The sequence below is a fragment of the Malus sylvestris genome, chromosome 11 (assembly GCF_916048215.2).
Source record: "Malus sylvestris chromosome 11, drMalSylv7.2, whole genome shotgun sequence".
NCBI lineage: Eukaryota > Viridiplantae > Streptophyta > Magnoliopsida > Rosales > Rosaceae > Malus > Malus sylvestris.
This window is the reverse complement of record NC_062270.1, coordinates 8,848,756-8,876,257: the sequence shown is the minus strand read 5'-3', so window position 1 is coordinate 8,876,257 and position 27,502 is coordinate 8,848,756. Positions and strand designations below refer to the sequence as shown.

The 27,502-nt window shown below is 36.9% G+C and overlaps 1 protein-coding gene and 2 long non-coding RNA genes across 7 annotated transcripts in view; all 3 read left to right on the top strand.

Moving 5' to 3' along the window:
• LOC126591225 (RHOMBOID-like protein 1) overlaps window positions 1-27,502 on the top strand; it is a 52,465-nt gene that overhangs the window by 16,001 nt on the left and 8,962 nt on the right. For 2 of the 4 annotated variants that reach the window (XM_050256809.1, XM_050256807.1), the window contains exon 2: window positions 4,364-4,527. In XM_050256809.1, coding sequence (XP_050112766.1) covers window positions 4,364-4,527 — 164 coding nt within the window. Of the gene's footprint in view, window positions 1-3,580; window positions 3,658-4,363; window positions 4,528-4,617; window positions 4,877-5,307; window positions 5,492-6,663; window positions 6,753-27,502 lie in introns of those variants that run through there. The other 2 variants (XM_050256808.1, XM_050256811.1) reach the window with 2 other exon arrangements.
• Window positions 183-2,084, top strand: LOC126591236 (uncharacterized). The gene is made up of 2 exons (XR_007612318.1): window positions 183-514; window positions 2,043-2,084. It is a non-coding gene; the product is annotated as an uncharacterized LOC126591236 (long non-coding RNA).
• On the top strand, window positions 20,429-25,842 carry LOC126591230 (uncharacterized). Of its 2 annotated transcripts, none has more exons than XR_007612307.1 (6): window positions 20,429-20,561; window positions 20,877-21,000; window positions 21,134-21,210; window positions 23,839-23,998; window positions 24,512-24,644; window positions 25,470-25,842. It is a non-coding gene; the product is annotated as an uncharacterized LOC126591230 (long non-coding RNA). The 2 variants fall into 2 exon arrangements; XR_007612306.1 differs by having other exon boundaries at window positions 20,435-20,575.

The window sequence follows — 27,502 nt, the reverse complement described above, 5'->3', positions numbered from 1 at the left end:
CAAGTGATAAAATACTTATTTTAAAAAAATTAACAATAGCATGTGGTGTTCCGGGCACAATGAAATTTTGTTTAAAAATAAGATGTTCTATACAGATTGGAAGGTATAGAACTCAAGAAAGCTAACCATTTCACATCACGAATCACATCTAGCAATCTTAATTGAAATTTTATCACTTTATCTCACGTCTAATGACAAAATTAATGTTCATAATCATTGTAAGAGCATGTTAATGATCCTTATTGACTCTAATGTGTTTTCAAATTTTGCATCACAGTTTCGTTGACCTAGCGATGGCTGTGACATGAATAGATCGCTACATGAATTATCCGAGTAAAAAATCAAACACCAGACATGATGCAACCATTGGTGATGGAACAAGCACAACCACCATAATGTGGTTTAAATTCGTTTTTATCGAGAATCAAACCTAAAACCTCTCACTTACAAATGAAGAGGAATACTCCTAGTGCTTAGTACTAACTGGTCCCTTCAAATTTTATTATATGTTAGGGTAAATTACATAGTAGCCCCTCAGGTTTGAGGTCTATTACAACCTCATACAACATCTTTAAAACATTTCACTTTCATACCTCACGTTCTATTTTATTTCAAAATAATACCTCCGTTACATTTTCCATCCATTGATCCGTTAAGTGCTGACGTGGCTGCCACATTTGTGCCACGTAGCTGCCAAATGTGTGCCACGTGGCAAAAAAATTAATTTTTTTTAAAAAACCTTAATCTTCTAAAAAAAATTTAAAAAAAAAAAAACCTGAAAATTTGAAACCCATATCCCATTATCCCCCAACCCCTGAACCTTGGAAGAAGAAGGGAAAAAAAAAAACCATAAAAGAAGAAACCCCCACCCCGTGAACCCCCCAAACCAGAAACCCAGAAAGAAGAAATCCCCCCACCACCACGCCACCCCCCACCCCGCGACCCACCTCACCCAGAACCTCCCCTTCACATTTATCTCCCTTCATTTTCCTCACCATCAAAGCGCAAAAGGGTTTCTTTGGTTTGCTCGCTCTCTACAACTTCAATTGATCATCCATGGCCGACCTCTCCAGCTCAGCCTCTCGCCGCCAGCTCTCCGTCACCACTCCGCCCCAGATCTCCAAATGTAGAAAGAAGAAATCCAACCCCCCCCCCCCCCCCGCAACCCTCCCTCCCCCACGACCCACCTCACCCAGAAACCCACATCCCTCCCTCCCAAAAAAAAAAAACCCCACTTCGTCCCCCCAAAATCTGCAAGAAGAAGAAGAAGAAGAAGAGGGAGAAAAAAAAAGAGAAAAAAAAAGAAAAAAAAAAGCCCAGTTCGCGGGAAGGTAGCGCCGGGGGGGGGGGGGGGGGGAAGGGAAGTGGGTCGTGGGTCGCGGCGGAGCGGGGGGAAGGGAGGTGGGTCATGGCAAGGCCTGAGGGGTTTCTTTTTTTTCTTCTTCCTCCCTTTTCTTCTTCTTCTTTTTGTTGTTGCAGGTATGTGGCGGTAGAACAAGCAATTGGGTCGGCGGTAGGGTGTGTGTAGAGGAGAGTGGAGGGTGTGTAGAGAAGGAAAGAGGGTGGGTGCGGAGGGAGGGAGGGTTGTGGGTTGGGGGCGGGGGCAGGGGTGTTCTGGGTTTCTGGTTTTGGGGTAGGGGGGTTATCATTTCTGGGTTGCAGGGAAGAAGATGAAGATGGGGGATATGGGTTTGGGGGTTGCGGGGAGAAGAGAGGATTTTGGGAGTTGTAGAAGGGTGGGGGAGGGGGGAAGGAAGGGATCTGGGTTTCGGGATTTTCTAGTTTTTTTTTTTTTTTTTATTTAGAAGATTTAGGTTTTTTTAAAAAAAAATATTTTTTTTCCACGTGGCAGCCACATCAGCACAAATGTGGTAGCCATGTCAGCATTTAACAGAATAATGGATGGAAAATCTAACGGATGTGTTATTTTGAAATAAAATGGTACTGGATGTATGAAAGTGAAATGTTTTAAAGTTGTTGTATGAGGTTGTAATAGACCTCAAACCTGAGGGGCTACTATTTAATTTACCCTATATGTTAAGCATGATTGAAATTAGTAATAATAAAAGTTCATTATTTAAGCATATTGGTGGGTGTACAACAAAATGTGAGTTGCCAAAAAGACCAAGGAAGCCCAAATTCACTTAAATAAAGTTAGTAAATATTTTTTTAATTAAAATTTAAAGTTGGGCGCCCAATCCTATGCACCGATGTGAACCAAACGGCTCCAATCTGGGCATCCCACAGCTGTTGGATTTTTAACATTTTGTTGATCCGGATCATTAAATTTCAAAAGATAAAAGAAATTTAAAAATATGATGTTGTGCTACATGACACTTTGTGGCGCATTTGATATTAAAATTTTGAAAAATTCAACAGTCAGGATTAATTCTATGGTAAAAAATCCAAAAAATAAAAAAAAAAACTTACAACAAAAAAAAATATAAAAAACTTACAAAATTCACACTTAAACAAAATCTAAACAGATATTGCTAATACCGTGGCTGAAGATCTCATCGCCTCTCCTTTCAGCCCTTCAAGGAAAACCCACATCTTGGGCCGTCTTCAACCACGTAAAGCTTCACTCTTTTATTAGTTTCTGTGTTTAAATTTGTTGGGGTTTGCAGTTTTGGGTTGAAATTTGTGTTTCGGAATTTGTTGGGTGCTCGCATGTGGAAATTTGGAAAATTTTAGTTGTGGATTGTGAGGAACTGACGCAGTGGCGGTCCTATTTAATGTAAGTTGCTTTCGTTTGTGTGTTTTTGGTGAAATTATGATGAGGAGGGTTGGATGGTTGGACTCGTTTTATTTTTTTTGTGAAATTAGAGTGGGATCAATCAAGGTTGAGACCTATTTAGGTAGGAGTAATTGTGAAAGTTATGTTTTTACAAAAATTTTGGCAAATTTTCTGAGTTGGTGGATTTGGAATTTTGGTTATATTAGATATATGTGTAAAGAAAATAGTTGAACTGCATGAAGCTTGATGTAATTCTGCTTTTAATCAAATGTTGGACTAGGGAAACCTAGTGAATATAGAAGCGAATCTACGATTAGTTGAGAAACTTAAAGGAGCTTGAGAGGTAATGAGGGTTTTAGGTATTTAGTGACACTCAGGCAATGCTTGATGTCTATTTGATGTCGGCGTATCGGAAATGCTTGAACAATAAAGAAAGGTGCTCGAAGAGCTACAGTAGTGAACTACTTGGTTTGATTAGATTGCTATGTTAATCAAAATGTCCCCTGTAGTATGTTATAGGCTTAAAGTTTTACATTAGTGTTCTTTAGCGACTTGGTTTCAAAATTTTCGTTTGACTTTCCTTGGTCTGTGAGGCCAATGGTAGAACGATCTGGTAAGAGCGGGTATGCATTTAAAGGACTTGTTTGTTTTGTCATTCTTTTAAGCTGTTTAATGTGCTCATTTCGGTATGCATCATCCAAAGTCTATAACTGCTAAAAGTAGCACTACAAGGGCGAGGGAGCTATCATCTGTTTGGAAATAAGAGCTATAGACATGCCCCATAAGGGTCAATAGGTCTCAGTTGCATATCAAACTTGTTTCTCATGTGTTTTCATCCTAAAGGTTAGAAAAGATGGGTGCTCTAGACACGCAAAGAGTGGGAGTGGTTCATCAACACCAGGGATGGCAGCTGATCTCATGTATGTGATCACATGCTGGAGTTTTCCATGTGCTTGCCAATATGCTGAGTCTTGTATTCATTGGAATTCGGCTTGAGCAAGAATTTGGATTTGGCATGCATCTGGATTTTTAGCTTCATGTATGTTATCATGCATGTATGGCCACATCCATAAGTGTTTGTAGTAAAAGATAAAGCACACGGCATAAGTTGTAGAATAATAAATTAGTTACCAAGTGCAAAACTTCTTTCATAAATCTAGAAGAGAAACACTTTCCGGATGGCTTTAGCTACCTTGCGATTAATCTACAGAGGATTTCTATGCATTTGTTTATTGAATTGTAATCCTAGAGTAGTGGTCATGCAGTGTTGGTTGCATTGTAACTTACACCAGTATGTTGCTAGGTTTGATGGAAACAAGAGGACGTTTTATTCAGCGGTGAGCAAAGAAAATAGTTTATACGCCAAATATGGGGTTCAAACTTTAGTTTTAGACATGGTTTTCCATTTTACAGAATAAAATTGCTTGAAACGGAAGCGGAGAGATTATTTCAGTTTTCCATCACATTTGTGGGAACAAGGATTGTTATGGATATCCTGTACATGTAGACATGGCGCCTCATTTTGAAATGTTTCAAGATGCCGTCTATTTGAAAAGATTGAAAAATTTATAGTTTTATAGTAATTGGTTTGAAATTCTAATGTTTTTCTGATTTGTTCTTCTGCAGTTCGAATTGGTTTCCTATATCTCACGTCTGGTTTTGGTGGGAGTTTGCTTTCAGCTCTTTTTATTCTATATGGTATTTCTGTTGGTGCTTCTGGTGCACTTTTTGGTTTACTCGGAAGCATGCTTTCAGAGCTCATATCAAATTGGACAATGTATGTAAATAAGGTAAATAAAGTTTCTGTATACTCAATGATGCACCTCTTTATAGTATGTGCATGACCCTTTGATCTTACAGTTTCAGATTTCTATCCGCAGTTAGCAGCATGGCTTACTCTCCTTTTCATCATCATAATAAACTTAGCAGTGGGAATTCTACCACACGTGGACAACTTTGCTCAAATTGGAGGATTTGTCTCCAGATTTTTTCTTGGATTTTTGTTTTTGATCCATCCCCTGTTTAAATGGCTTACCCAACGGAATGCTCCCCCTGGACGTGTTAGTACTCTAGTTAAATCTAAACACAATACGTATCAATATGTATTTGGGTCCTCTCTTTGATACTATTGATTGTTGGGTAAGCTCCTCCTCGATGTCTGATTTAATTTTTTGACTTCATGAACCTAATCAATTCCCTGCATGAGAATCTGGTAGCCAGAGTTTGCGCGTGCACATTTTTTTTTATCAAATCAGAGAACTGGATTTTGTGTAGATATGTAGATATCATGTGTCCTGTAATATGTCTTCATTATTGTCATTGCGAATAGTCTCTGTATCTGCTTGTTTCTGATCAGAATGGTTTGGAGACGGCATTGTGTTATCGTTATCGCTGTTCTCTGTGTGGTACTAATTGGTCACTTTGTTGATAGCGGCTTCTACTTTGTTGTTTTGGGTTGTATGTGTTGGCAGGTTGTTGTATTGTTATTGGAAATAAAAGTTCATTTTCCTCGTATCTACGTAGTATCAGAATATGCAGGCATTTTCTAACAGTCGTCATGTTTTTGACAGGTATACTCTTTTTTGAGCGGTCAATCTAAACAATCATTGTTCCTGGTGTCATTATTTGAGCAGTGTCCCTACGTCAAAATGGAATTGCAAGTCACAAAATATTTATTGTTTGGTAAATTAACTTCCGCCTTAATATTTGATAGATAGAAGTGCTTGCTTATTAATACGATCATGGTTGCATTCAGTCGTTCTAGTTTGCCGTTTAATCTAATGCCTTCAAGAAATGTAATTTAAGAAATGACTCACAAAATTCTGAGTCAGGAAATTGCTTCTACAATGTACTTTGCTAGTACTATAAATTGGTTTTGTACTGGCATATTGTTCTTTATATGAATGTGAGGCTTTGAGAAATTTCAAGCATCGAAATCTCGTCAGGATTATAACTGCATGTTCAAGTGTTGATTCTCTTGGTAATGATTTCAAGGCTTTGGTTTATGAGTACATGGAAAACGGAAGCTTAGAGAAGTGGCTGCATCCACCGACTAATATTGAAGAACGATTGGTTATGTGATTTTAGGTAAATATTCACATCCTCTCCACAATATCCTTTTTTTTTTTTAATTTTTAAATTTTGCATAATTCAACTATTTTGTTCTCAGTTTGCTAACAATATTTTCTGATGTTTGAATGGCAAAGTATGGTATGGGAAGTGAGGCGTTAATAATTGGATGTGTCTACAGTTTTGAAATTCTCTTGCAGGAGATGTTTACAAGGAAGAGACCCACTGCCAACGTGTTTAATGGGGACTTAAACCTTCATGTTACAATTTTAAATCAATGCTCTCGAGTCTTTAGCCCCCATGAAGTTTAAAAATTAAGAAAGTTTGTTCTAACTGGTAACTGTTACAATATTTAGAAAGGTTTCTTGCAATGGTACTTTAGGGGAACTATGAGAAAATCAGCAATCTCACAGTCCAGCCCCTCAAAAAATGTAGAGATTTCAAACTTTCATATTGACACCAGCGTGACGTCTGATGTAACCAAAATATAGGATTCCATGTATTTGTTTTTTTCATTTTGGATGGTTGCCAAATGGTTGCCAAATGGTTCCAGTCAGCTCCTGGAATCAAGGTGCTTTAATGGTCTTGGTCCTTGGCGTACAGAAAGTGCCAGACAATAGGTCCTAATATTCCTTCTCATATTTGAATTTCAAGAACCATAAACCGTGGTGTAAGTTCCCCCTATGATCCTATCCTTCTATAAATTTCCTTGTCAAGCAACAAATGGAACTCACCAAACTCACAACTTAACACCCATCTCTCTATTTCTTTCTGCTTCTCTCTCTACTTATATAGTTAACCAGATCAGGAATGGGGGTTTTGGTTTTGAAATTGATCTTAATATACTTGCTTTTCAGTGCAGTGTTCGTTTGCTGTTGGAGCTCCCTACAATCGGGACTCGGAGGGAATGCGACGGATAGGCTAGCGTTGCTTGCCATCAAAGCTCAAATAAAGCAAGATCTCCACAATTACAACGTGATGAGCTCCTGGAACGAATCCACGCACTTTTGCATGAGGCATGGTGTGATGTGCAGTCGACATCGCCAAAGGGTCACTAACCTGGACCTGCAATCTCAAAATCTGGTAGGGAAACTATCCCCAAACATAGGTAATCTAAGTTTTCTAAGGGAGCTGTGGCTCCAAAACAACAGCTTCAGTCATGAAATTCCTTCACAAATTGGGAATTTGCGTAGATTGCATATATTGCGATTAGACGTTAACTCGTTTAGTGGCAGTATTCCTCACAATATATCATATTGCTTGAACCTTATCCATGTGAATTTCTCTCGCAACAAGTTGGTGGGTAAAATTCCTTCAGAAATTGGATTGCTGTCGAAACTGCAAAATGTTTCATTAAGCTTTAATAATATAACGGGACAGGTCCCTCCTTTAGGGAACCTTTCGTCTCTATGGGGACTAGGTATTGTTAGTAATAACTTGATGGGAAACATCCCCAGTTCTCTTGGCCAATTGAAAAAATTAACCATCTTGGCATTGGGGTTAAATCAGTTGTCTGGTAGCATCCCTTCCTCCATTTATAACCTCTCTTCTCTTGTTACATTTTCCATAAACAGTAACCAAATTCAAGGGAGTATTCCATCAGATATTGGCAAAAGTCTTCCTGATCTCGAATACTTCGGCGTCCACTCAAACCAACTCACTGGGTCCATACCTCCCTCAATATTCAACGTCACTAGTGTTTGGTTATTTGAAGTTGGGGAGAACAACCTAATCGGACAGGTACCGAATCTCCAAAAGCTTCACAACCTCTGGCGGTTCAACATTCAATATAATAATATTGGAAGCGGTAAAGATGGTGACCTCAGTTTTCTCTGGGACTTGACCAATGCCACCCAGTTACAATCGTTGCTTATTAACAACAACAATTTTGGAGGGACATTGCCCATGTCAGTATGCAATCTCTCAACCAAACTTGAAACGTTTTGGGTTGGCGGTAACCAAATATATGGAAGCATCCCATCTGGGATAGGGAATCTGGTGAGCTTGCAATCGTTGTATTTGGGGAATAATAGCTTCACAGGTAACATCCCCTCTGACATGGGTAAGCTTTCAAACCTTGGAAGATTAGATATTTTCATGACCAAATTATCCGGAAATATTCCGTCTTCCTTAGTAAATTTAACCAGGTTATACTATCTTGGGTTGGATGGAAATTATCTTGAGGGCAGCATTCCTTCAGGTCTGGGTGAATGCCATGGGTTGCAAGCGTTGAATCTCTCTTATAACCTTCTTAACGGCACAATACCCAAACAAGTTTTTAGACTCCCCTCCTTATCGATTTCTTTGGACTTGTCTAATAACCTCTTCACAGGTTCCCTTCCCCCGGAGGTTGGGAATTTCCAGAGTCTAAGTGAACTTTATCTTTCTGATAACATGTTATCTGGAGAACTCCCCAGTAGCCTTGGTGGTTGTGAGAGTTTAGAAGTCCTGCATTTGCAAGGAAACTTCTTCAACGGGTCCATTCCTTTGTCTATGAGTTCAGTGAGAGGGATTCGAGATCTAGACCTTTCTCGCAATAATTTTTCAAGTGAAATTCCAAATTTTTTAGAAGGCTTTAGAATCCTGAGTAATCTGAACTTATCATTCAATCAATTTTGGGGAGTGGTACCAACTGGAGGTGTTTTCAAAAATGCGAGTGCTATTTCAGTTGTTGGCAACACTAATCTGTGCAGCCCTGTTGCTAATTTAAAGCTTCCCAAGTGCAAGTCTAAAGAGACCAAGAAACGAAGATTGTCTCGTAGCTTGAAACTAATACTCCCTTTAGTATTTGGACTTGCTCTTCTAGGAATAGCCATGGTGTTCTCCTATTTCTTTCTTTGTTCGTCGAGGAAGAAAAGGAAAGAAATTTCATTAAGCACTTTGGGGAACACTATTTTGCAAGTGTCATATGCTACTCTACTCAAAGTTACTGATGGGTTCTCAGAGGCTAATTTAATTGGTGCTGGTAGTTTTGGGTCTGTGTACAAAGGAGTTCTTGATGAGGATGATAAAGCTCAACTTGTTGCCGTGAAGGTGTTTAACTTGTTACACCATGGAGCTTCGATGAGTTTCATAGCCGAATGTGAAGCTTTGAGAAATATTAGGCACCGAAATCTCGTCAAGATTATAACTGTGTGTTCAAGTGTTGATTTTCATGGTAATGATTTCAAAGCTCTAGTTTATGAGTTCATGGACAACGGGAGCTTAGAGGAGTGCCTGCATCCACCTACTGGAACTGAAGAGTTAAGAGATCACGTACCCAAGAATTTAAGTCTTCTTCAAAGGCTAGAAATTGCCATTGGTGTTGCTTGTGCATTGGATTATCTTCATAATCATTGTGAAATGCCAATAGTTCATTGTGATCTCAAGCCAAGCAACGTTCTCTTGGACAACGAATTGACTGGCCATGTTTCAGACTTTGGATTAGTAAGGTTTCTCTCACAATTAACGAGTAATGTTTCAGCAATTCAGAGTCAGACAAGTTCCGTTGGAATAAGAGGAACGGTTGGTTATGCAGCTCCAGGTATATACATGTTCGATATATACTTCATTATATTTCCTTTTTTATTTTGGAGTATTTAATTTACAAAATTCAAACTGAACTATTTATACACAAATGTGATGTTTGAATTGTAGAGTATGGCATGGGGAGTGAGGTGTCAACGAATGGTGACGTCTACAGCTTTGGCATTCTTTTGTTGGAGATGTTTACAGGGAAGAGACCAACTGACAACATGTTTGGTGATAACTTGAACCTTCATAATTTTGTCAAGATGGCTTTCCCCGGGCGAATTACTGAGATTGCAGACGCACCACTTCTTGAAGGAGGCACGAACGAGAATCCCAATCAATGCAGTGGGAGAACTCATAAAGTTGAGGTGTGCTTGAGTTCAATATTTAGAATTGGAATTGCTTGTTCTGCTGAATCCGCAACAGATCAACTAAAGAATATCAATGACGCTGCATCTGAAATTCATTCCATTAGGAATACTTTTCTTGGATAAAAACTCTTTTTTATGTGCTTTTGTGATAGAGAAATTTTGTATACTGTCTGTGAAGTCTAGTTTTTATGTTACCATAGTAGATGTGGAACTTTGCGATGTAAATAATCACCAATGAGGTTCATTGTGTGAAGAGTGTACTTCTTGTACTTGGTATTTTTGTGTAATATTCACATCAATTAAAATCTAGTTCCTATCAGACTTGACCACCATCAGTGTAAGGTGTTTTCGAAAATCAAGGTTCTATTTCAATTGTTGACAACACGAGATTCTGCAAGGGAATTCCTAATCTCAAGCTGCCCATTGGCAGATCTAAAGAGCTCCAAGAAAAGAAGATTAGCTCATAGCTTGAAATTAATAATCTCTTTAGTATTCGGACTTGCTCTACTTGCAAGTGTCATATGCTACTTTATCAAAAGTCACTTATCGGTTTTCTTCAGCTAATTTGACTGGTGTTGGCAGTTTCGAGTTTGTATACAAGGGGGTTGTTTATACTGACAATAAAGCTCGGCTTGTACTTGTAGATATGAAGGTGTTTAACAAAGAGGTTCATAGCCGAATATGAGGCTTTGAGAAATATCAAGCATCAAAATCTCGTCAAGGTCATATCTGCATGTTTTCTCGATGATGATTTCAAGGCTCTAGTCTTTGAGTTGATGCACCAAAGGAGTTTAGAGGAGTGGTTGCATGATTTGCATCCATCTCCTGTAATTGAAGAGGAAAGAGATCAATACATCCAAGAATAAAATCTTCTTCAAGGGCTAGATATTGTTATTGGTGTTGCTATTATTCACTGGATTATTTTCATAACCATAGCGAAACACCGATAGTTCATTGTGATCTAAAGCTAAACAATGTTCTTCTAAACACCAAGTTGACTAGACATGTTTATTGAAAATTGACTAATCTCAGACTGTTACTTATATGAACTCTTCCATATAAGTGAAGGGAATTGGGTTCAAGTTGATTGGTATGGTTAATAGGGTTTCCAAATGGCCATTTTTTTGTTGAATTTTAACCCCAACTTTAAAGCCCATGGGCTATGACAAATCAAGGTTTTCTAGCATTGTTGCTATCAATACTCTCATATGCATTCTAAATTCTAATCCAATGGTTTTAGCAGTCGTTCTACTAATCTTGACAATGAAAGAGTTTTTTTTTTCTTTTTTTTCGAACAATTGATATTATCTACACTAAGAGAAATGGGATAGGCTTAGCCTCACAATGAGCTAACAATAATGTGGTTCAAATTCGTCTTTGACAAGAATCGAACCCAAAACCTCCCACTTACAAGTGAAGATAATACTACTAGACCGTAGTACTAAGTGGCAAGAAAGAGTTTCTATTAAAACTGCAAAAATGAAAATTTTCAACCGTTCATTAATGGATTTGAATTTAGAATTATTACAATTGATAGAGATTTTTTTAACGGTAATCAACAGGATACTAACAAATTTGTTTTTAGTACAAAGATATGTCACGATAATGTGACTTATAGATGTGTCACTTATTGCCCTATCTTTAACGCACTCCAATTAATATTGTCCTCTAATTGTTAGTATTTAAGGAATCTCATCATAAATTGTTACCTCAAAAATTAATTATCAAAGCAAATAAACTTGATTGAGTTATAAATTTATCATGACCCAGTTGGCATGGTTAGGAGAAAAATCAATTTTGTTCATAATTTTCATGTCTTCCAAGTGAACATGGGGCTATAAGTGAAGTTCCAAAGGATATGGTGGTGTAATTTGGTCTATGAATTGTCTCCTTCATTTTGCATGCATGCGGTAGGTGACTGACTCCCAAATAATTTTTGTTACCAAGCAAATTAAATACCATTAATTAAGAGCTTAAAAACTCTTTAATTATTACATCTCTATTTTGCTTTTGCAATTAGGAAATTTTCCCCTTTTGCGTACAATATCATAAGAATATTTTTGTTCTCCACACTCAAATGATGGTGATGTTCATTACCTTATTTATCACCATCATATGAGTTTAATACCTTGGATGGAACAAATCTTAAAATTTATACCCATACAACAGCAATAAATAAGATGGTAAACATTACCACCACTTGAGGGTGATGACTAAAAATCACCCCAATAATATAAGTAGTTCAGTTAGTTGATGTGGTAGTTGGTCTTTAGCAAGCTTCTTATAGAAAATAAGAGTTTGGGTACTGTGGCCGTTTTGCAGAAGAAAAAGAAAGAAAGGCATTTGATGTTTGGATAGACATAGTAATGGTGGTGGCTGCACCTGCTCCTTTGTGTTTTTCAAAAGAAAATTAAAAAATGAGAAAAGGCTAATTTGCACCCGTTGGATATTATGATGCCAATTTGCTTGGTTGAGAAACTTGTGGCTTTTCTAATGGACATTGCGTAAAGGTGCAAACAATTTGTTAATGGTTGTGCAAAATAAGTTTCATACTAGAAAAAATGTCCACGCTCCACCGCGGATTTTGAAATATAGGAAAAGATCAATAAAAGGTGAATTACAATTTCTCAAATCAGAAAGTAACATTTATTTGAAAAGATTCAGACTTATTTTGGATATAGATAAACAATGGCATGTTAAAAACCAAAATGATAAGGCATTCAACATTCAACATTTACGTAAAAAAAAAAATGATTACATGTTATCCATCAATGTTTAGGTAACAAATTCCCAAATTGCTCTATCTACCAAACATTTGCAGATCTATAGTTACAGATGTTCACTTTTATGATATTCAACTCAATACCCACATTATTGGCAAAACGACGTTGTATAGATCTTTTGAGCACCCGAGCCAATGACAACAACATTGAAGGCAACTACAAAAATTGTACATTATATAAAGAGGCAATCTCATAATCAAAATTGTCAAAATCAATATTTTATGGCTACATTTTTTCATCAGTCAATCAATACACAGAGAACAAAGAATCACATACTTGACAAAAATTCAAACCCATAAATCCGAAATTAGCAATGTTATTTCTTACCCCCCAAAAACAATCCAAATCTTAGTGGTTACATTCATTAGTCAAGCACTCAACCACACTCAGGCACATCGACTACAACTTGGGAATGTTATGCAAATCTTACGCAGCTTGAATCATTAAATTTGAGTTGGAAGAAGCTCTGTTACTGCTCTGCTAGTGGAGGAGTGTCACCAAATTCGGCACTATCATCAGCATCAATACATTTCACACACTCCCGCTTCCAAAACATTTCACAAAATCGAAAAACAAATGAGATTAGGTAGCAGAAAAGATTGACAGAAAAATAGATTAAGAAAAGCAATTAATATTAAATATAGAGGATGAGTGATGTTGTCCAATAAATAAGACAGCTGTATATATTTCTTGACCATGAGAAAACATCAAATTAATAGAGGCATTAATCCTAAGTTTGCCATTCATTGTTGTCGGTCTAAACTTGATGACATATTGTAAAGTCCTCTTACATACAGATTAATGAAATATTAATTTATTTCCACAAGTTATTTGATTTTGCAAATTCAAAATAATTGAAGAATACTGAAAATTACTAAACCCCATCACAACATACCATTAGTGAAAAATCAAACACAAAAGTAAATTACTATCTTTCTAAGCATCCAAAGATAGCATACCCAAAATACCACTACAATATAATAAAAAATTAAAAAACAAATTAGCCAAATTGGAATAGTTAGATCAAAAAAAGATTTAAGTCAACCAATTACACAAAATAATTCATGCAAAGTAGGCTCCTAAGAAAATATACCACTACGGTGGTGGAGGAGGCCCAGGCTCAAACAGTGGAGGACGGCAACATTTAAATATACCACAGCAGCACAGAATCCACGAACTACATAATCAACGGCCCAAGTCCTTTGGTCAGGAGGATTTGGGCCGTTGGATTTACTGCACTTGAGTTTCCTCGTGCAGCTGCAAGAGCTATGAGCTTACGTTGACCGTCAGCCACTTCTCCGCTTGATGCAGAATTAATAGCTTCCTGCAAAAAAGTGAAATAAGAAACCTTAATTTGTTAAAATGTGAGTAATTACACTTTTGTCAATTGATTAAAACATCATTTGATGGTGTTTTCTAGGCGTTTTTTTTCATTAGTCATCTGCAGAATTGCAATTGATAGAATCAGTGTTCTTTGAAATACTCATAACACTTCACAACACAATGGCAGCAATTTATACAAATTGTCAAAAAACAATGAGAACAATTACCAGAAATTTCAAATCTTTTGGCGGTTCAGAGTAATTACCAGATAAACGAAAGCTAAAATCAACATTAGTTCAATTTTTTTCAAAATACGAACAGCTCTGATCTAAGAAATACAGTGCAATTTCTGAAGAAAAAAAAAGCGAGAAAACCCTAAAAACCCTAATTTATAAACCCTAAACAAACGCAAAAGGAGAGAGGAGACTCAAATAAAGGGAGAATCGAGAAATTCAACATACCATAATCGGAGCGAGGACGCTTTCCGACGGCCAAAATCATCAACACCGGAGGCGGTTGTCGTCCGTCACTGCACCTCCATTTCGCCTCTGCCATGTTTGAGGCTTTCGACTGTGACTACTTGGTTTGTGTGCTTCATGTCGAGGGATATGGGGAACGGGGAGAGAGGAAAAGCAGAGGAAGATGAAAGATTGTGAGAGATGAGAAAACAGCGCACGCGTCTAAACCCATCGCAATCCGTTCTAAACCATACGGACAAAATTACGCTCTCAACTTTTGAGAATTACCCTCCCAACCCAGCCCCATTTTGATGGCATTGTTGTAAATAGTGTGAAATTGAGTGGCAAAGATTTGACTATAGCTAAGCTACGGTCAATTGCTCCTCAACTTCAGAATAGATAATTTGGGAAAAAGGAAAATTTTTGAAATCTCATATAAACTTGTACATATTTTTCAATTTGTCAAACAAACTAAAATTTTAGCAATCTGTCATACCAACTTTCCCATATTATCAATTTGTCATCTCATCCTAATTCCGTTAAGTTTTCCATTCAAAGTAAGTCATGTGCGAGTCACATGACTTGTGTTCAGGGTTATTTCTGTCATTTTAACACCCTACTTCCTTCTACTAAGTTGCATTCGATCAAAATAATTATAGGGTTTCTAAAGCCACAAAAATGGACTAATATACGATATGTGGTCTGAGAGTTTTCATTCAAAAAGGAGAACGACGATGGTTTTGTGTGTTCCGGATTGAAGATGGCTCAAGAATAGAGTCACTGCGATCCCTCCAATCTTTATGATAAAATTGGATGAAATTATTTATTATGGCTATTGGGATGAAATTATTTGTTATGGCTGTCTATGACAATGAGAAATTTGATTCTTCTAGTTGTAGCTAGTCCCGTTTTCTATGTTTATTTGCATTCTTATTTGATGGAATGGCATTTTACCATGAGATTGAATGGTTTTTTATTTGGTTCTTTGTTTAGTTTGAACTAGAAAATTTGCCCTCACTTTGCTGCGGGTTTTGAAACCATTATCTACAACAGGCATGAATAATTTCCATAGAAAGTAACTAAAAAGACGGTCTAGCACCTAAAAACCAATGAAGTGAAACTTTGCTTGCTATATATGGATATACATGCTATAAGAAACCATTCATATTCAGTTCTAGCGACAATATCGCTTTTCTTGAGTCCCTTTTGAATGGTATTTCTTGTGGCTTTGGATTGACAATAGTACTTACATAAAGATTACGAAACATTAGTTTATTTACTTGAAGAAAAATGACAAAATATTGTTTCACTTAGTTACCTTTCAGAAAATTAAAATGACACTGAAAGTGCTTCTGCTATTCAAATATCATATGCCAGATTGAAATCGAAAAACTAAACTTTGAATTCAAAACTATTCACGTGTGGAATAAATTGAATTGCCTCAAAATATTATCATGATCCAATTGTGTATGGAAAATGCCTGAAAGTAATCCATGCCTTTCTCAAAAATAGGTCATTCAGCGTAGAGCACCAAGTAATAGCCTCTAATATCAGAGAAAATACCTGCCTAGAAAAGAAATTAAAATATTAGGTATATGAGTGCAAGCTTACATAAACTTTGTTTTTGTACACTTTCTTCTCCCTCCAATAATAGTTTGTTTCTTATCCATAAAAATAAAATGAGCAAGTCAATGATACTCACATATGCAAAATGCTAATCCTATGGTCTAAAGCTAACTGAGTTTTTTAAGTGTAAAATTCCTAATTTCACTGCATTTGGTTTGATCACAGTTCGTGACTTTTTAAACTTGATATCTCCTTGTACATTTTGGGAATTTGACAGCTTAAGAAGTGCTCATAAAAGCAAATTACACAATATCTACTAAAAACTTGGGGAAGGGTCTCAATTAGTCAACAAACAGGTGTCTCACACTTAAATATTAAAGACCAAAGAGAGAAAACCAAGCCGAACTCTTCAAAATTCGTTGGCACACATGCTTCATTGGCTCAATTGAATGTATAATGCATACTTGGATACAACAATTTGAACAATTGTTAGAGATTCACATAAGCCTCCAAACTTGAAAAAATTTGAAACCTTAAGAAAGCAGAACCTATTTTCCTTCATATTTCTGCTGTTTCGATTAGCTTATCTCGCTATCACTTGATTCATTAGTTCTAAAAGAAGTTCTAATCACTACGAAAACAGCTTAATAACAGTTGATTATCTCTAAAACAAAGAGGGAAAACTTAGAAATACTATATGTACTCAAAATCCCAAATGTGTAACACATGGTTGTAATCTACCATGATTTCAAAATTTAAAATTCGACACAAAAATGAAATTTGGAATGATTAGCAGGGAAATAAGAGAGAGATGTGTGAGCGAATATACCCATGAGGCCTTCAGATCCGAGTTCGGAGCTGGAAGCGGCAGAGGCCAGAGCATGGAAGAAGCGGGAAGGATTTTCCTCTGTGCTGCCTCATGCACGTGTCTTCTACTATTTATCCAAGCACTGACTGTTCAAATATTGTTCGATCTTTCAGGATCTTAGCAACATGTCTTTTGTTTCATGACTTCTCAACAAAAGATGTGGCATCAACAATATTTGTGATGTTAATTTAATCATGTCTCTATTTGAGAGAGAGAGAGAGAGAGAGAGAGAGAGAGAGAGAGAGAGAGAGAGAGAGCATGATTTAAGCGGGAACTATCTCAGGCAATTTTCCTATCTAGCAAATGGTTAAGATAGAAAAATCAATCTTCGATATAGAAAAGATCATGAGCTTATAAAAACCACCAAATCAAAGTTATGCTTTTTTATGTGCTTGTTTGCAACACGGCATATTTATTGCTTTCCGGGGTATAAATGGCTATCAAGCAAAATGAAAAAGAAGTTAAAGACTTCCAACAATGGAGAGCATACCACCATCATATGTGATCCAGGGCAACACTATAAAAGCATGGTGGAATTAGAGAGATGAGACTGGTGGTTGGTGGCATATTTTGATTAGCATTATCTCCAAGATAAGTCGACCTCTCTAATCATATGGGAATCTGCAACGCATGGATTTCCCGTAGATATGTTTTGCATCATCATAGTCATTATCAAAAAGGTAAATATGATCACATGTTTCAGGACAACATATAGAACACGCGTATACACACCCCAATTGCAAACTCTGCAATGAAAAGGACCAAAATAAAATAAAAACTTCAGTTAAACTAAAACAATCACAAAATCCAAAATTCAATTCTTTCTTTTTTGCAAACTCTGCAATGAAAATGACCAAAATAAAATTAAAACTTTAGTTAAACTAAAACAATTACAAAATGCGAAATTCAATTCTTTCTTTTTTCTTGTGTCAAAATTAATTTATAATAACAAACCTTCATAAATGCATCAATTTCTGGATCCGGCCTTATGTTCCTTTCCCTCTCTAACCGTACCAAATCATTCATGTATGCTACAACATAAAACAATTGACAAAAAGAGGGAAAGTATATCATAATGCATGACCCAACTTTACCTTTTTCGAATTTTATATTCTACATAAATTGTGTGTGCATTATATTCATAATTGTTGAATTATGTGAATTTGATATTTGCCATGAATTGCATCAAATATATGTACATTTATTAAAATATTGAATTGAATATTCTTTGAATTGAATTATATTTGAATTGAAAAAAAAAAAAACGAAATCGGGAATCACAGTCTGGGTTCTTCAAACCCATGACCTTGCATCTTAAACCAAGCCTGAAGCTTGGATGGCCACATCGAGTTCCCAAGCCGGATCCGCGGGCTCCGGGTTAAAACCCAGAAACCCGACGCCCTTCACGGCGTCTCCACCATCGCAAGATGGCCTGCAGCCCATCCTCACACCTCGGGTCACCATGTTTGACGGCCTGAAGCTTGTCCCCGACATCGATTGAATCTCATCAGATTTTTGAAAAACCCGATTTGAAGTTCTAGGGTTTTACAAAGAATGTTGAGATTTTTTTTTTCAAATCTTTGTTCACCTTCGAGGTCTCCCACAACCTATAGACTCACCCTGAGCACCATTGTCTGAAAGCACGGGAGCCTGAAGCAGTGGAGCCAACTTTCTTCCTCGGCGAACACACCCAGCTACTGCTGGGGTATCTTTTGGACCTAACCCGAGCCCTTTTGGGCTCCCTCTTTCGGCCTGTTTTTTATTTCTCTTTGGGCTCACCTGCAATGACCCAAAACCTTTTGGGCTCCAATTAGACATCGTTAATCGAAACAATTAATTTTTGTCAAGAAGAATTGAAATCAAGTGCTTTCTAGAAAAAGGTACATTCTAAAAAATGAGATAAGATTTAGTGATCGGCAATCCAATCGTTCGAAATGAAAGTAATCAACTTTTGTGAAATGTGATTAAGACTTTGATAGGAGTTGGAGTAAATCTTTGTTGGCTGGATGATTGACTAGAATGGATTTTCCCTGTTCCAACTTAAGATGTATACTTCAATGAAAAAATAAGAGGCATTTGCAATGTAATGGCCTTTGAAATGAAGTTAAAAATTGGGATTTAGAGAAGGAAAGGGACCCATACTCTAAAGCAGAAAAAGTAAATTAAAAGATTGTGGTTCTTTGCTTTACTATACACTTGCAATGGATTTTGTTTTTTTCCGAATTAAAGCCAATTTAATATTCATTTATTGGGACAGTGAACTGAAAATTCTTAAGCAAAATAGTTGAATAATCCTTTGCTTAGATTTTTAATTATGGTGGATTCGTTAAGCATAATTCTGTTGCAGCTGCAGTTAGTTTAGTTAGTTTTTATGAACATGTGACAAACCGAAACTGAAAAAGAGATGAGTATAATATGTACTAACCACAATTGGACTGATTGCAATCCAGAAATAAAGATTAGACCCTGTCATAGTTCACAGAAAACAGTCACATTTTAGAGTTTTCAAAACCGATAATAGTATTATGAATTTATGATCTTCCAACTAGCAGCTAGAAGAGTATCAGAGTAATGAAATACGTAAGCTACTAATATTACTGAAGGTGACTACAGTTAAATCCTCTCGAGTTTTATGCATACATTTCACATTAAACAGCATGAAAAACAACAAATCCCCAGAGTGTGCCACTGCAAAATATTTAAGAAAATGCATTTAGCTATTCGTACTCTGTGGAATTCAACTAATTTACCACTCGATCATAATAAGGAAAAACAATTAAACCGTAAAATTAAAAAACAATTAAACCTAGCAAATTTTCTGTAATTCAAAAAACACAAAATATAGTTGGCAACAAAGATTTAGAGTTAGTTTATACCATGGAGTGCCAACTGATGGACATAAAAAGGATGCAAAGCGAAATTAGAAAACAACAAAATATTAAAAAAAAAAAAAGAAGGAACAAAGGTGGATCATATAAGAATCTTCTTTCTTTAATCATGTTGTATTGCATTATTTCAAAAACTAAGTATCTAATTTCACCTCCCCCCCCCCCCCAAAAAAAAAACCCCAGATCAAATATTTCACAAAACTTAACAACTCCAGAAGTTACCTTCCAAGAGATGAGTTGGTAGTTTCCATCTATTCGATTTGAAGTGGGTCTGCAAAAAAAAAATGTCCTTTGATGACATGACCCAAGAGGAAGACGGAGAAGCCCATCCCTCGAATACCCTTTCAGCTTAAAATGGTTTCGCTGCAAAAATCACAAAATCACACACAATTTCAACATAAACTTGAAATTAAGGAAATGACTTAACACTATAACGATTCGAAAGCATTGGAATTTAAATCACAACTCTTACAATGAGGTATGTTCATTTATAGAGATTTTGTAACTGTATTGTTGAATTTTTAATGTATGCTTGGATTTTAAAGGGGCACCGTATTTATGGGTTGTTGTACGATTCTAGGGAGATAAAAGAGGGGATTGAGAGGTCATGCTAAGGAGAGTATATTACTTGCCACTGAGGAATATACTTCATATAATAGCAATGTGATGATGTGTGGCATGCTTTAACTAAGGGATATTTTTATGTAGTAAGAAAGCCATATAGAGTCACATTTTTTTTTGGATTTGGTAACTGAAATTTTGTGTAAACTAATGTTTCATAAGAAATAGAACTTTTTTGGAAACCATCTCTTTCTAATCAAAGACGTTCAGTTTCTTCCCACTCATTGTATAATGTGGGGGCAGGCTGATTTCCAGGAATTTATTTTCACCCCTTCACACCCCAAATTCAAAATCTCTCTAAATCCTTTTCACCCAGCTGATCGATTATGGAGGACGATGCTTTTCTAATTCTTAGAGCTTCTTTTGCGTGCTTCTATACTGGTAGGACTATTGTTTCTTCATCTATAGGTGATCCAGTCTGTACCAGATTATTTGAGAATTCCATAAGGGAAACTTTCTTGCGTATATGTTCATGATTCATATTTCATATCATCTGACAAATGGTTTTAGCAGTAGTTGTACTTATTATGCTTGGTGTCCAGGTTTAGACTCCCCCTTTTCTTTTATTTTGCTCTTCCTTTCTTTCAATTCCTTTGCTTCGGAGAGGAGCAAACTAACCTTCTGTTTTTTGTTTTGTAATTTTTGGGGGTGACTGTCTAATTTCAGTCTTTTTTGCTTTCAGGAAACTCTGGTGTTCGAATTTTGGGGCATAAATCCACCAAACAGATAATCATTTTCACAGCTGACCGTAAGAGAAACATTGGATTTTACAGCTAGATGTCAAGATGCAAGCGAAGCCTATGCAGGTGTGTTCCTGTTAATTGCAATTTCGTTACTTTCAATGCACATATATTCTTAATTCTAGCAATTGATTTCATGAACTCAATCGAGCACTGTTGATATCCTTCCCATGTTTTTGTCAATTGTTTTATGATGTAGCATACATGAATGATTTGGTACGGTTAGAGAGGGAAAGGAACATAAGGCCGGATCCAGAAATTGATGCATTTATGAAGGTTTGTTATTATAATTTAATTTTGACACAAGAAAAAAGAAAGAATTGAATTTTGCATTTTGTAATTGTTTTAGTTTAACTCCGCCTATGTAAGTTTATCTTACATTGCCGGTCCCAAGCCCGGATAAAGGAGGAGGGGGAGGGCGTCAGGTAGTCGACAGCCGGCACTCTATGATCACGTCGAATCCTTATGAAAATAAATCCAGAACGAAATCGCGCTAAAGCTAGGGCGTCACCCGTAAGTGGCGTGCTGGGTGGCCCGAGCACAGTGATAAGTGAGCAAGGGTCGCTGTATCTCCATCGGCACCCGGATGCAGTGTTAAATGAGCAAAGGGGCCATAGAAACTTCTTTTCGAACGACTCCACTCAAAGTTGTTTGGGAGCATATGCTCCTATCAACTTTACACGGGACACACAAAAGAAGTACTTTGATCCTATTAGACGGGGGAGGGTGAAGAAGCTAGGACAGAAGGGTAGAGTTCAAGAGAGCAAAATGCGTTTAGGAACGTGGAATATAGGAACCTTAACGGGAAAATCTATGGAAGTAGTGGAAGTTATGGTGAGGAGAAGGATAAATATTATGTGCCTACAAGAAACTAGGTGGGTTGGTCGTAAGGCAAAGGATCTAGAAAACTCAGGGTTTAAACTTTGGTATTCGGGCACAAATAGAACGAGAAACGGTGTTGGCATAATCGTGGACAAGACCTTGACACAAGATGTTGTAGATGTCAAGAGGGTAGGAGATAGAATCATGGCAATCAAGATTGTAATAGGACAAGAACTTATCAATGTGATTAGTGCGTACGCACCTCAAGTAGGGTTGGATACGAGTTCGAAGGAGAAATTTTAGGAAGACCTTGGAGACTTGGTGCAAGGAATTGCTCAGACGGAGAAGTTATTTATAGGAGGAGATTTAAATGGACACGTGGGCAGGGAGACAAGCAACTATGGAGGTTTTCATGGTGGCCATGGTTTTGGGGAGAGAAACGAGGATGGGGAAGCTATCTTGGATTTTGCAATGGCATATGATCTCTTATTAGCCAACACCTTCTGTAAGAAGAGAGAAGAACATGTGATCACCTACAAGAGTGGGTCGTCAAAAATACAAATAGATTTTCTTCTAATGAGGAAAGGGGATCGTATAACTTGTAAGGATTGCAAAGTTATACCAGGAGAGAGTGTGGCTAATCAACATCGCTTGTTGGTGATGGATGTACATATCAAAAGAGTGAGAAAAAAGAACAAGACTTGGAAGTGCCCAAGGACTAGATGGTGGAATCTAAAAGAAGAAAAACAAGCCATTTTCAAAGAGAAAGTAATCACCCAGTGTGTGTGGGATAGAGAGGGGGAAGCTAGCCAAATGTGGGATTCCATGGCTAGTTGTATCCGAAAAGTAGCAAAAGAGATATTAGGAGAGTCCAAGGGCTTTGCCCCACACCAAAAGGAATCTTGGTGGTGGAATGAGGAGGTACAAACAAAGGTGAAGGCTAAGAAGGAGTGTTGTAAAGCCTTATACAAGGATAGGACCGATGAAAATGGTGAAAGGTATAGAAAAGCGAAGCAAGAGGCGAAGAAAGCTGTGAGAGAAGCTAAGTTAGCGGCTTATGACGATATGTATAAGCGACTAGATACCAAAGAAGGAGAGTTGGATATCTATAAACTAGCTAGAGCAAGGGAAAAGAAGACAAGGGACCTAAACCAAGTGAGATGCATCAAGGATGAGGATGGAAAGGTTCTTGCTACAGAGAACGCGGTTAAAGACAGATGGAGAGGTTATTTTCATAATCTTTTCAATGAAAGACATGAAAGAAGTGCTTCTTTAGGGGAGTTGAGTAACTCAGAAGAATGTAGAAACTACTCCTTTTATCGTCGAATCCGGAAGGAAGAAGTGGTTGTAGCTTTGAAGAAGATGAAGCATAGAAAAGCAGTAGGCCCAGACGATATACCAATCGAAGTGTGGAAAGTTTTGGGAGAGACAGGTATAACATGGCTCACTGACCTTTTCAATAGGATTTTGAAAATGAAGAAGATGCCAAATGAGTGGCGAACGAGCACTTTGGTGCCTATCTACAAGAATAAGGGCGACGTACAAAATTGCATGAACTATAGGGGTATTAAGCTAATGAATCATACAATGAAGCTCTGGGAGAGAGTCATTGAGCATAGATTGAGGCAAGAGATACGGGTTTCGGACAACCAATTCGGGTTCATGCCAGGGCGCTCAACCATGGAGGCAATCTATCTCTTACGAAGATTGATGGAAAGATATAGAGATGGGAAAAAGGATTTACACATGGTCTTTATAGATTTGGAAAAAGCGTATGATAGGGTCCCAAGAGACATTCTTTGGAGGATTTTAGAGAAGAAAGGAGTACGAGTAGCATATATCCAAGCTATAAAGGATATGTATGAAGGAGCAAAGACTGCCGTAAGAACTCATGAAGGACAAACCGAAAGCTTTCCCATAACTGTAGGATTACATCAAGGCTCATCCTTAAGTCCTTACCTTTTTGCGTTGGTAATGGATGAGTTAACAGGACATATTCAAGATGATATTCCTTGTTGTTGTTGTTGTAATTGTTTTAGTTTAACTAAAGTTTTTATTTTATTTTGGTCCTTTTCATTGCAGAGTTTGCAATTGGGGTGTGTATGCGCGTGTTCTGTATGCTGTCCTGAAACATGTGATCATGTTTACCTTTTTGAATTACTATGATGATGCAAAAGATATCTACGGGAAATCCATGCGTTGCAAATTCCCATATGATCAAAGAGGTTGACTTATCTTGGAGGTAATGCTAATCAAAATATGCCACCAACCACCAGTCTCATCTCTCTAATTCCAGCATGCTTTTATAGTGTTGCCGTTGATCACATATGATGGTGGTATGCTATCCATTGTTGGAAGTCTTTAACTTCTTTTTCATTTTGCTTAATAGCCATTTATACCCTGGAAAGCAATAAATATGCCGTGTTGCAAACAAGCAGATAAAAAAGCATAACTTTGATTTGGTGGTTTTTATAAGCTCAGGATCTTTTCTATATCGAAGATTGATTTTTTTCTGTCTTGACCATTTGCTAGATAGGAAAATTGCCTGATATAGTTCCTGCTTAAATCATGCTCTCTCTCAATCTAAAATAGAGACATGATTCAGAATTAAGTCACAAATATTGTTGATGCCACATCTTTTGTTGAGAAGTCATGAAACAAAAGAAATGTTGCTAAGATCCTGAAAGATTGAACAAAGTTATTTCTATACGATTATATCAGTTTTAAGATTACCCACCACCCAATATTTGAACAGTCAATGCTTGGATAAATAGTAGAAGACACATGCATGAGGCAGCACAGAGGAAAATCCTTCCCGCTTCTTCCATGCTCTGGGTTTGCAACCTCTGCCGCTTCCAGCTCCAAACTCAGATCTGAAGGCCTCATGGGTATATTCACTCACACTTCTCTCTCTTATTTCCCTGCTAATCATTCCAAATTTCATTTTTGTGTCGAATTTTAAATTTTGAAATCACAGTAGATTACAACCATGTGTTACACATTTGGGATTTTGAGTACATATAGTATTTCTATGTTTTCCCTCTTTGTTTTAGAGATAATCAACTGTTATTAAGCTGTTTTCGTAGTGATTAGAACTTCGTTTAGAACTAATGAACCAAGTGATAGCGAGATAAGCTCATCGAAACAGCACAAATATGAAGGAAAACAGGTTCTGCTTTCTTAAGGTTTCAAATTTATTCAAGTTTGGAGGCTTATGCCAATCTCTAACAATTGTTCGAATTGTTGTATCCAAGTATGCATTATACATTCAATTGAGCCAATGAAGCATGTGTGCCAACGAATTTTTAAGAGTTTGGCTTGGTTTTCTCTCTTTGGTCTTTAATATTTAAGTGTGAGACACTTGTTTGTTGACTAATTGAGTCCCTTCTCTAAGTTTTTAGTAGATATTGTGTAATTTGATTTTATGAGCACTTCTGTCAAGTTCCCAAAATGTACAAGGAGATGTCAAGTTTAACAAGTCACGAACTGTGATCAATCCAAATGCAGTGAAATTAGGGATTTTACACTTAAAAACTCAGTTAGCTTTAGACCATAGGATTAGCATTTTGCACATGTGATTATCATTAACCTGCTCATTTTATTTTTCTGGATAAGAAACAAACAATCATTGAAGGGAGAAGAAAGTGTACAAAAACAAAGTTTCTGTAAGCTTGCACTCATATGCCTAATATTTTAATTTCTCTTCTTGGCAGGTATTTTCTCTGATATTAGAGGCTATTACTTGGTGCTCAACGCTGAATGACCTATTTTTTGAGAAAGGCATGGATTACTTTCGGGCATTTTCCATCTACAATTGGATCATGATAATATTCTGAGGCATTTCAATTTATTCTGCATGTGAATAGTTTTGAATTCAAAGTTTAGTTTTTCGATTTCATTCTGGCATATGATATTTGAATAGCGGAAATATTTTTAGTGTCATTCTAATTTTCTGAAAGGTAACCAAGTAAAACAATATTTTGTCATTTTTCTTCAGGTAAATGAAACAATGTTTTGTAATCTTTTGTAAGTACTATTGTTGATCCAAAGCCACAAGAAATATCATTCAAAAGGGACTCAAGAAAAGCGATATTGTCACTGGAACTGAATATGAATGGTTTCTTACAGCATGTATATCCATATATAGCAAGCAAATTCACTTCATTGGTTCTTAGGTGCTAGACGGTCTTGTCAGTTACTTTCTATGGAAATTATTCATGCCAGTTGTAGATAATAGTTTCAAAACCCGCAACAAATGCAGGCAAATTTTCTAGTATAAACCAAAATTCAACTAAACCAATCAAAACCCGCTAACAAAACACTTCACACAGATCCAATCAGAGCAGAACCCAGATTCAATCACACACACAAACCCATAAAATAACACAACCCAGATGCAAAATCCCCAAATTTAACTTTAACTGAAAACCGCAGAAGGAGCTAAAAGATTACCTTGCCATCGATGACGAGGCAACAGTCCTTGCGATCATTGTGAGTGGAGACCTCAGCCAAAGTGTAGACCTTTTTTAAGGGCCAGATCCCGGACTTGTGGATTTGGTGGAAGGGATCCGGAGTCCTTTCCGTTGAAAATCTCATCTCCTCTCCTTTCAGCCCTTCAAGGAAAACCCACTTCTTGGGCCGTCTTCAACCACGTAAAGCTTCTCTTTTATTAGTTTCTGTGTTTAAAATTGTTGGGGTTTGCAGTTTTGGATTGAAATTTGTGTTTCGGGATTTGTTGGGTGCTCGCATGTGGAAATTTGGAAGGTTTTAGTTGTGGATTGTGGGGAATTGACGCAGTGGCAGTCCCATTTCATGTAAGTTGCTTTTGTTTGTGTGTTTTTGGTGAAATAATGATGAGGAGGATTGGATAGTTGGACTGGTTTTTTTTATTTTTATTTTTTGTGAAATTAGAGCGGGATCAATCAAGGTTGAGACTTTTTTTGGTAAGAGTAATTGTGAAAGTTATGTTTCCACAATTGTTTTTTGCAAATTTTGTGACTTGGTGGATTTGGAATTTTGGTTATAGTAGTTATGTGTAAAGAAAATAGTTGAACTGCATGAAGCTTGATGTAATTCTGTTTTTAATCAATGTTGGACTTGGGAAACCTAGTGAATATACAAGCAAATCTACGATTAGTTATGCATCTGGATTTTTCCATGTGCTTTCCAATATGCTAAGTCTTGTATTCATTGGAATTCGGCTTGAGCAAGGATTTGGTATGCATCTGGATTTTTAGCTTCATGTATGTTATCATGCATGTATGGCCACATCCATAAGTGTTTGTAGTAAAAGATAAAGCACACGACATAAGTTGTAGAATAATAAATTAGTTACCAAGTGCAAAACTTCTTTCATAAATCTAGAAGACAAACACTTTCCGGATGGCTTTAGCTACCTTGCGATTAATCTATTGAGGATTTCCTATGCATTTGTTTATTGAATTGTAATCCTAGAGTAGTGGTCATATAGTGCTGGTTGCATTATAACTTACACCGGTATGTTGTTTGGTTTGATGGAAACAAGAGGATGTTTTATTCAGCGGTGAGCAAAGAAAAGAGTTTATACACCGAAGCTGGGAGATTATTTCAGTTTTCCATCACATCTGTGTGAACAAAGATTGTTTTGGATATCCTGTACATGTAGACATGGCGCCTCATTTTGAAATGTTTCAAAATGCCGTCTATTTGAAAAGATTGAAAAAATAATAGTTTGATGCTGATCTACATAGACATAAAGAACTTTTCT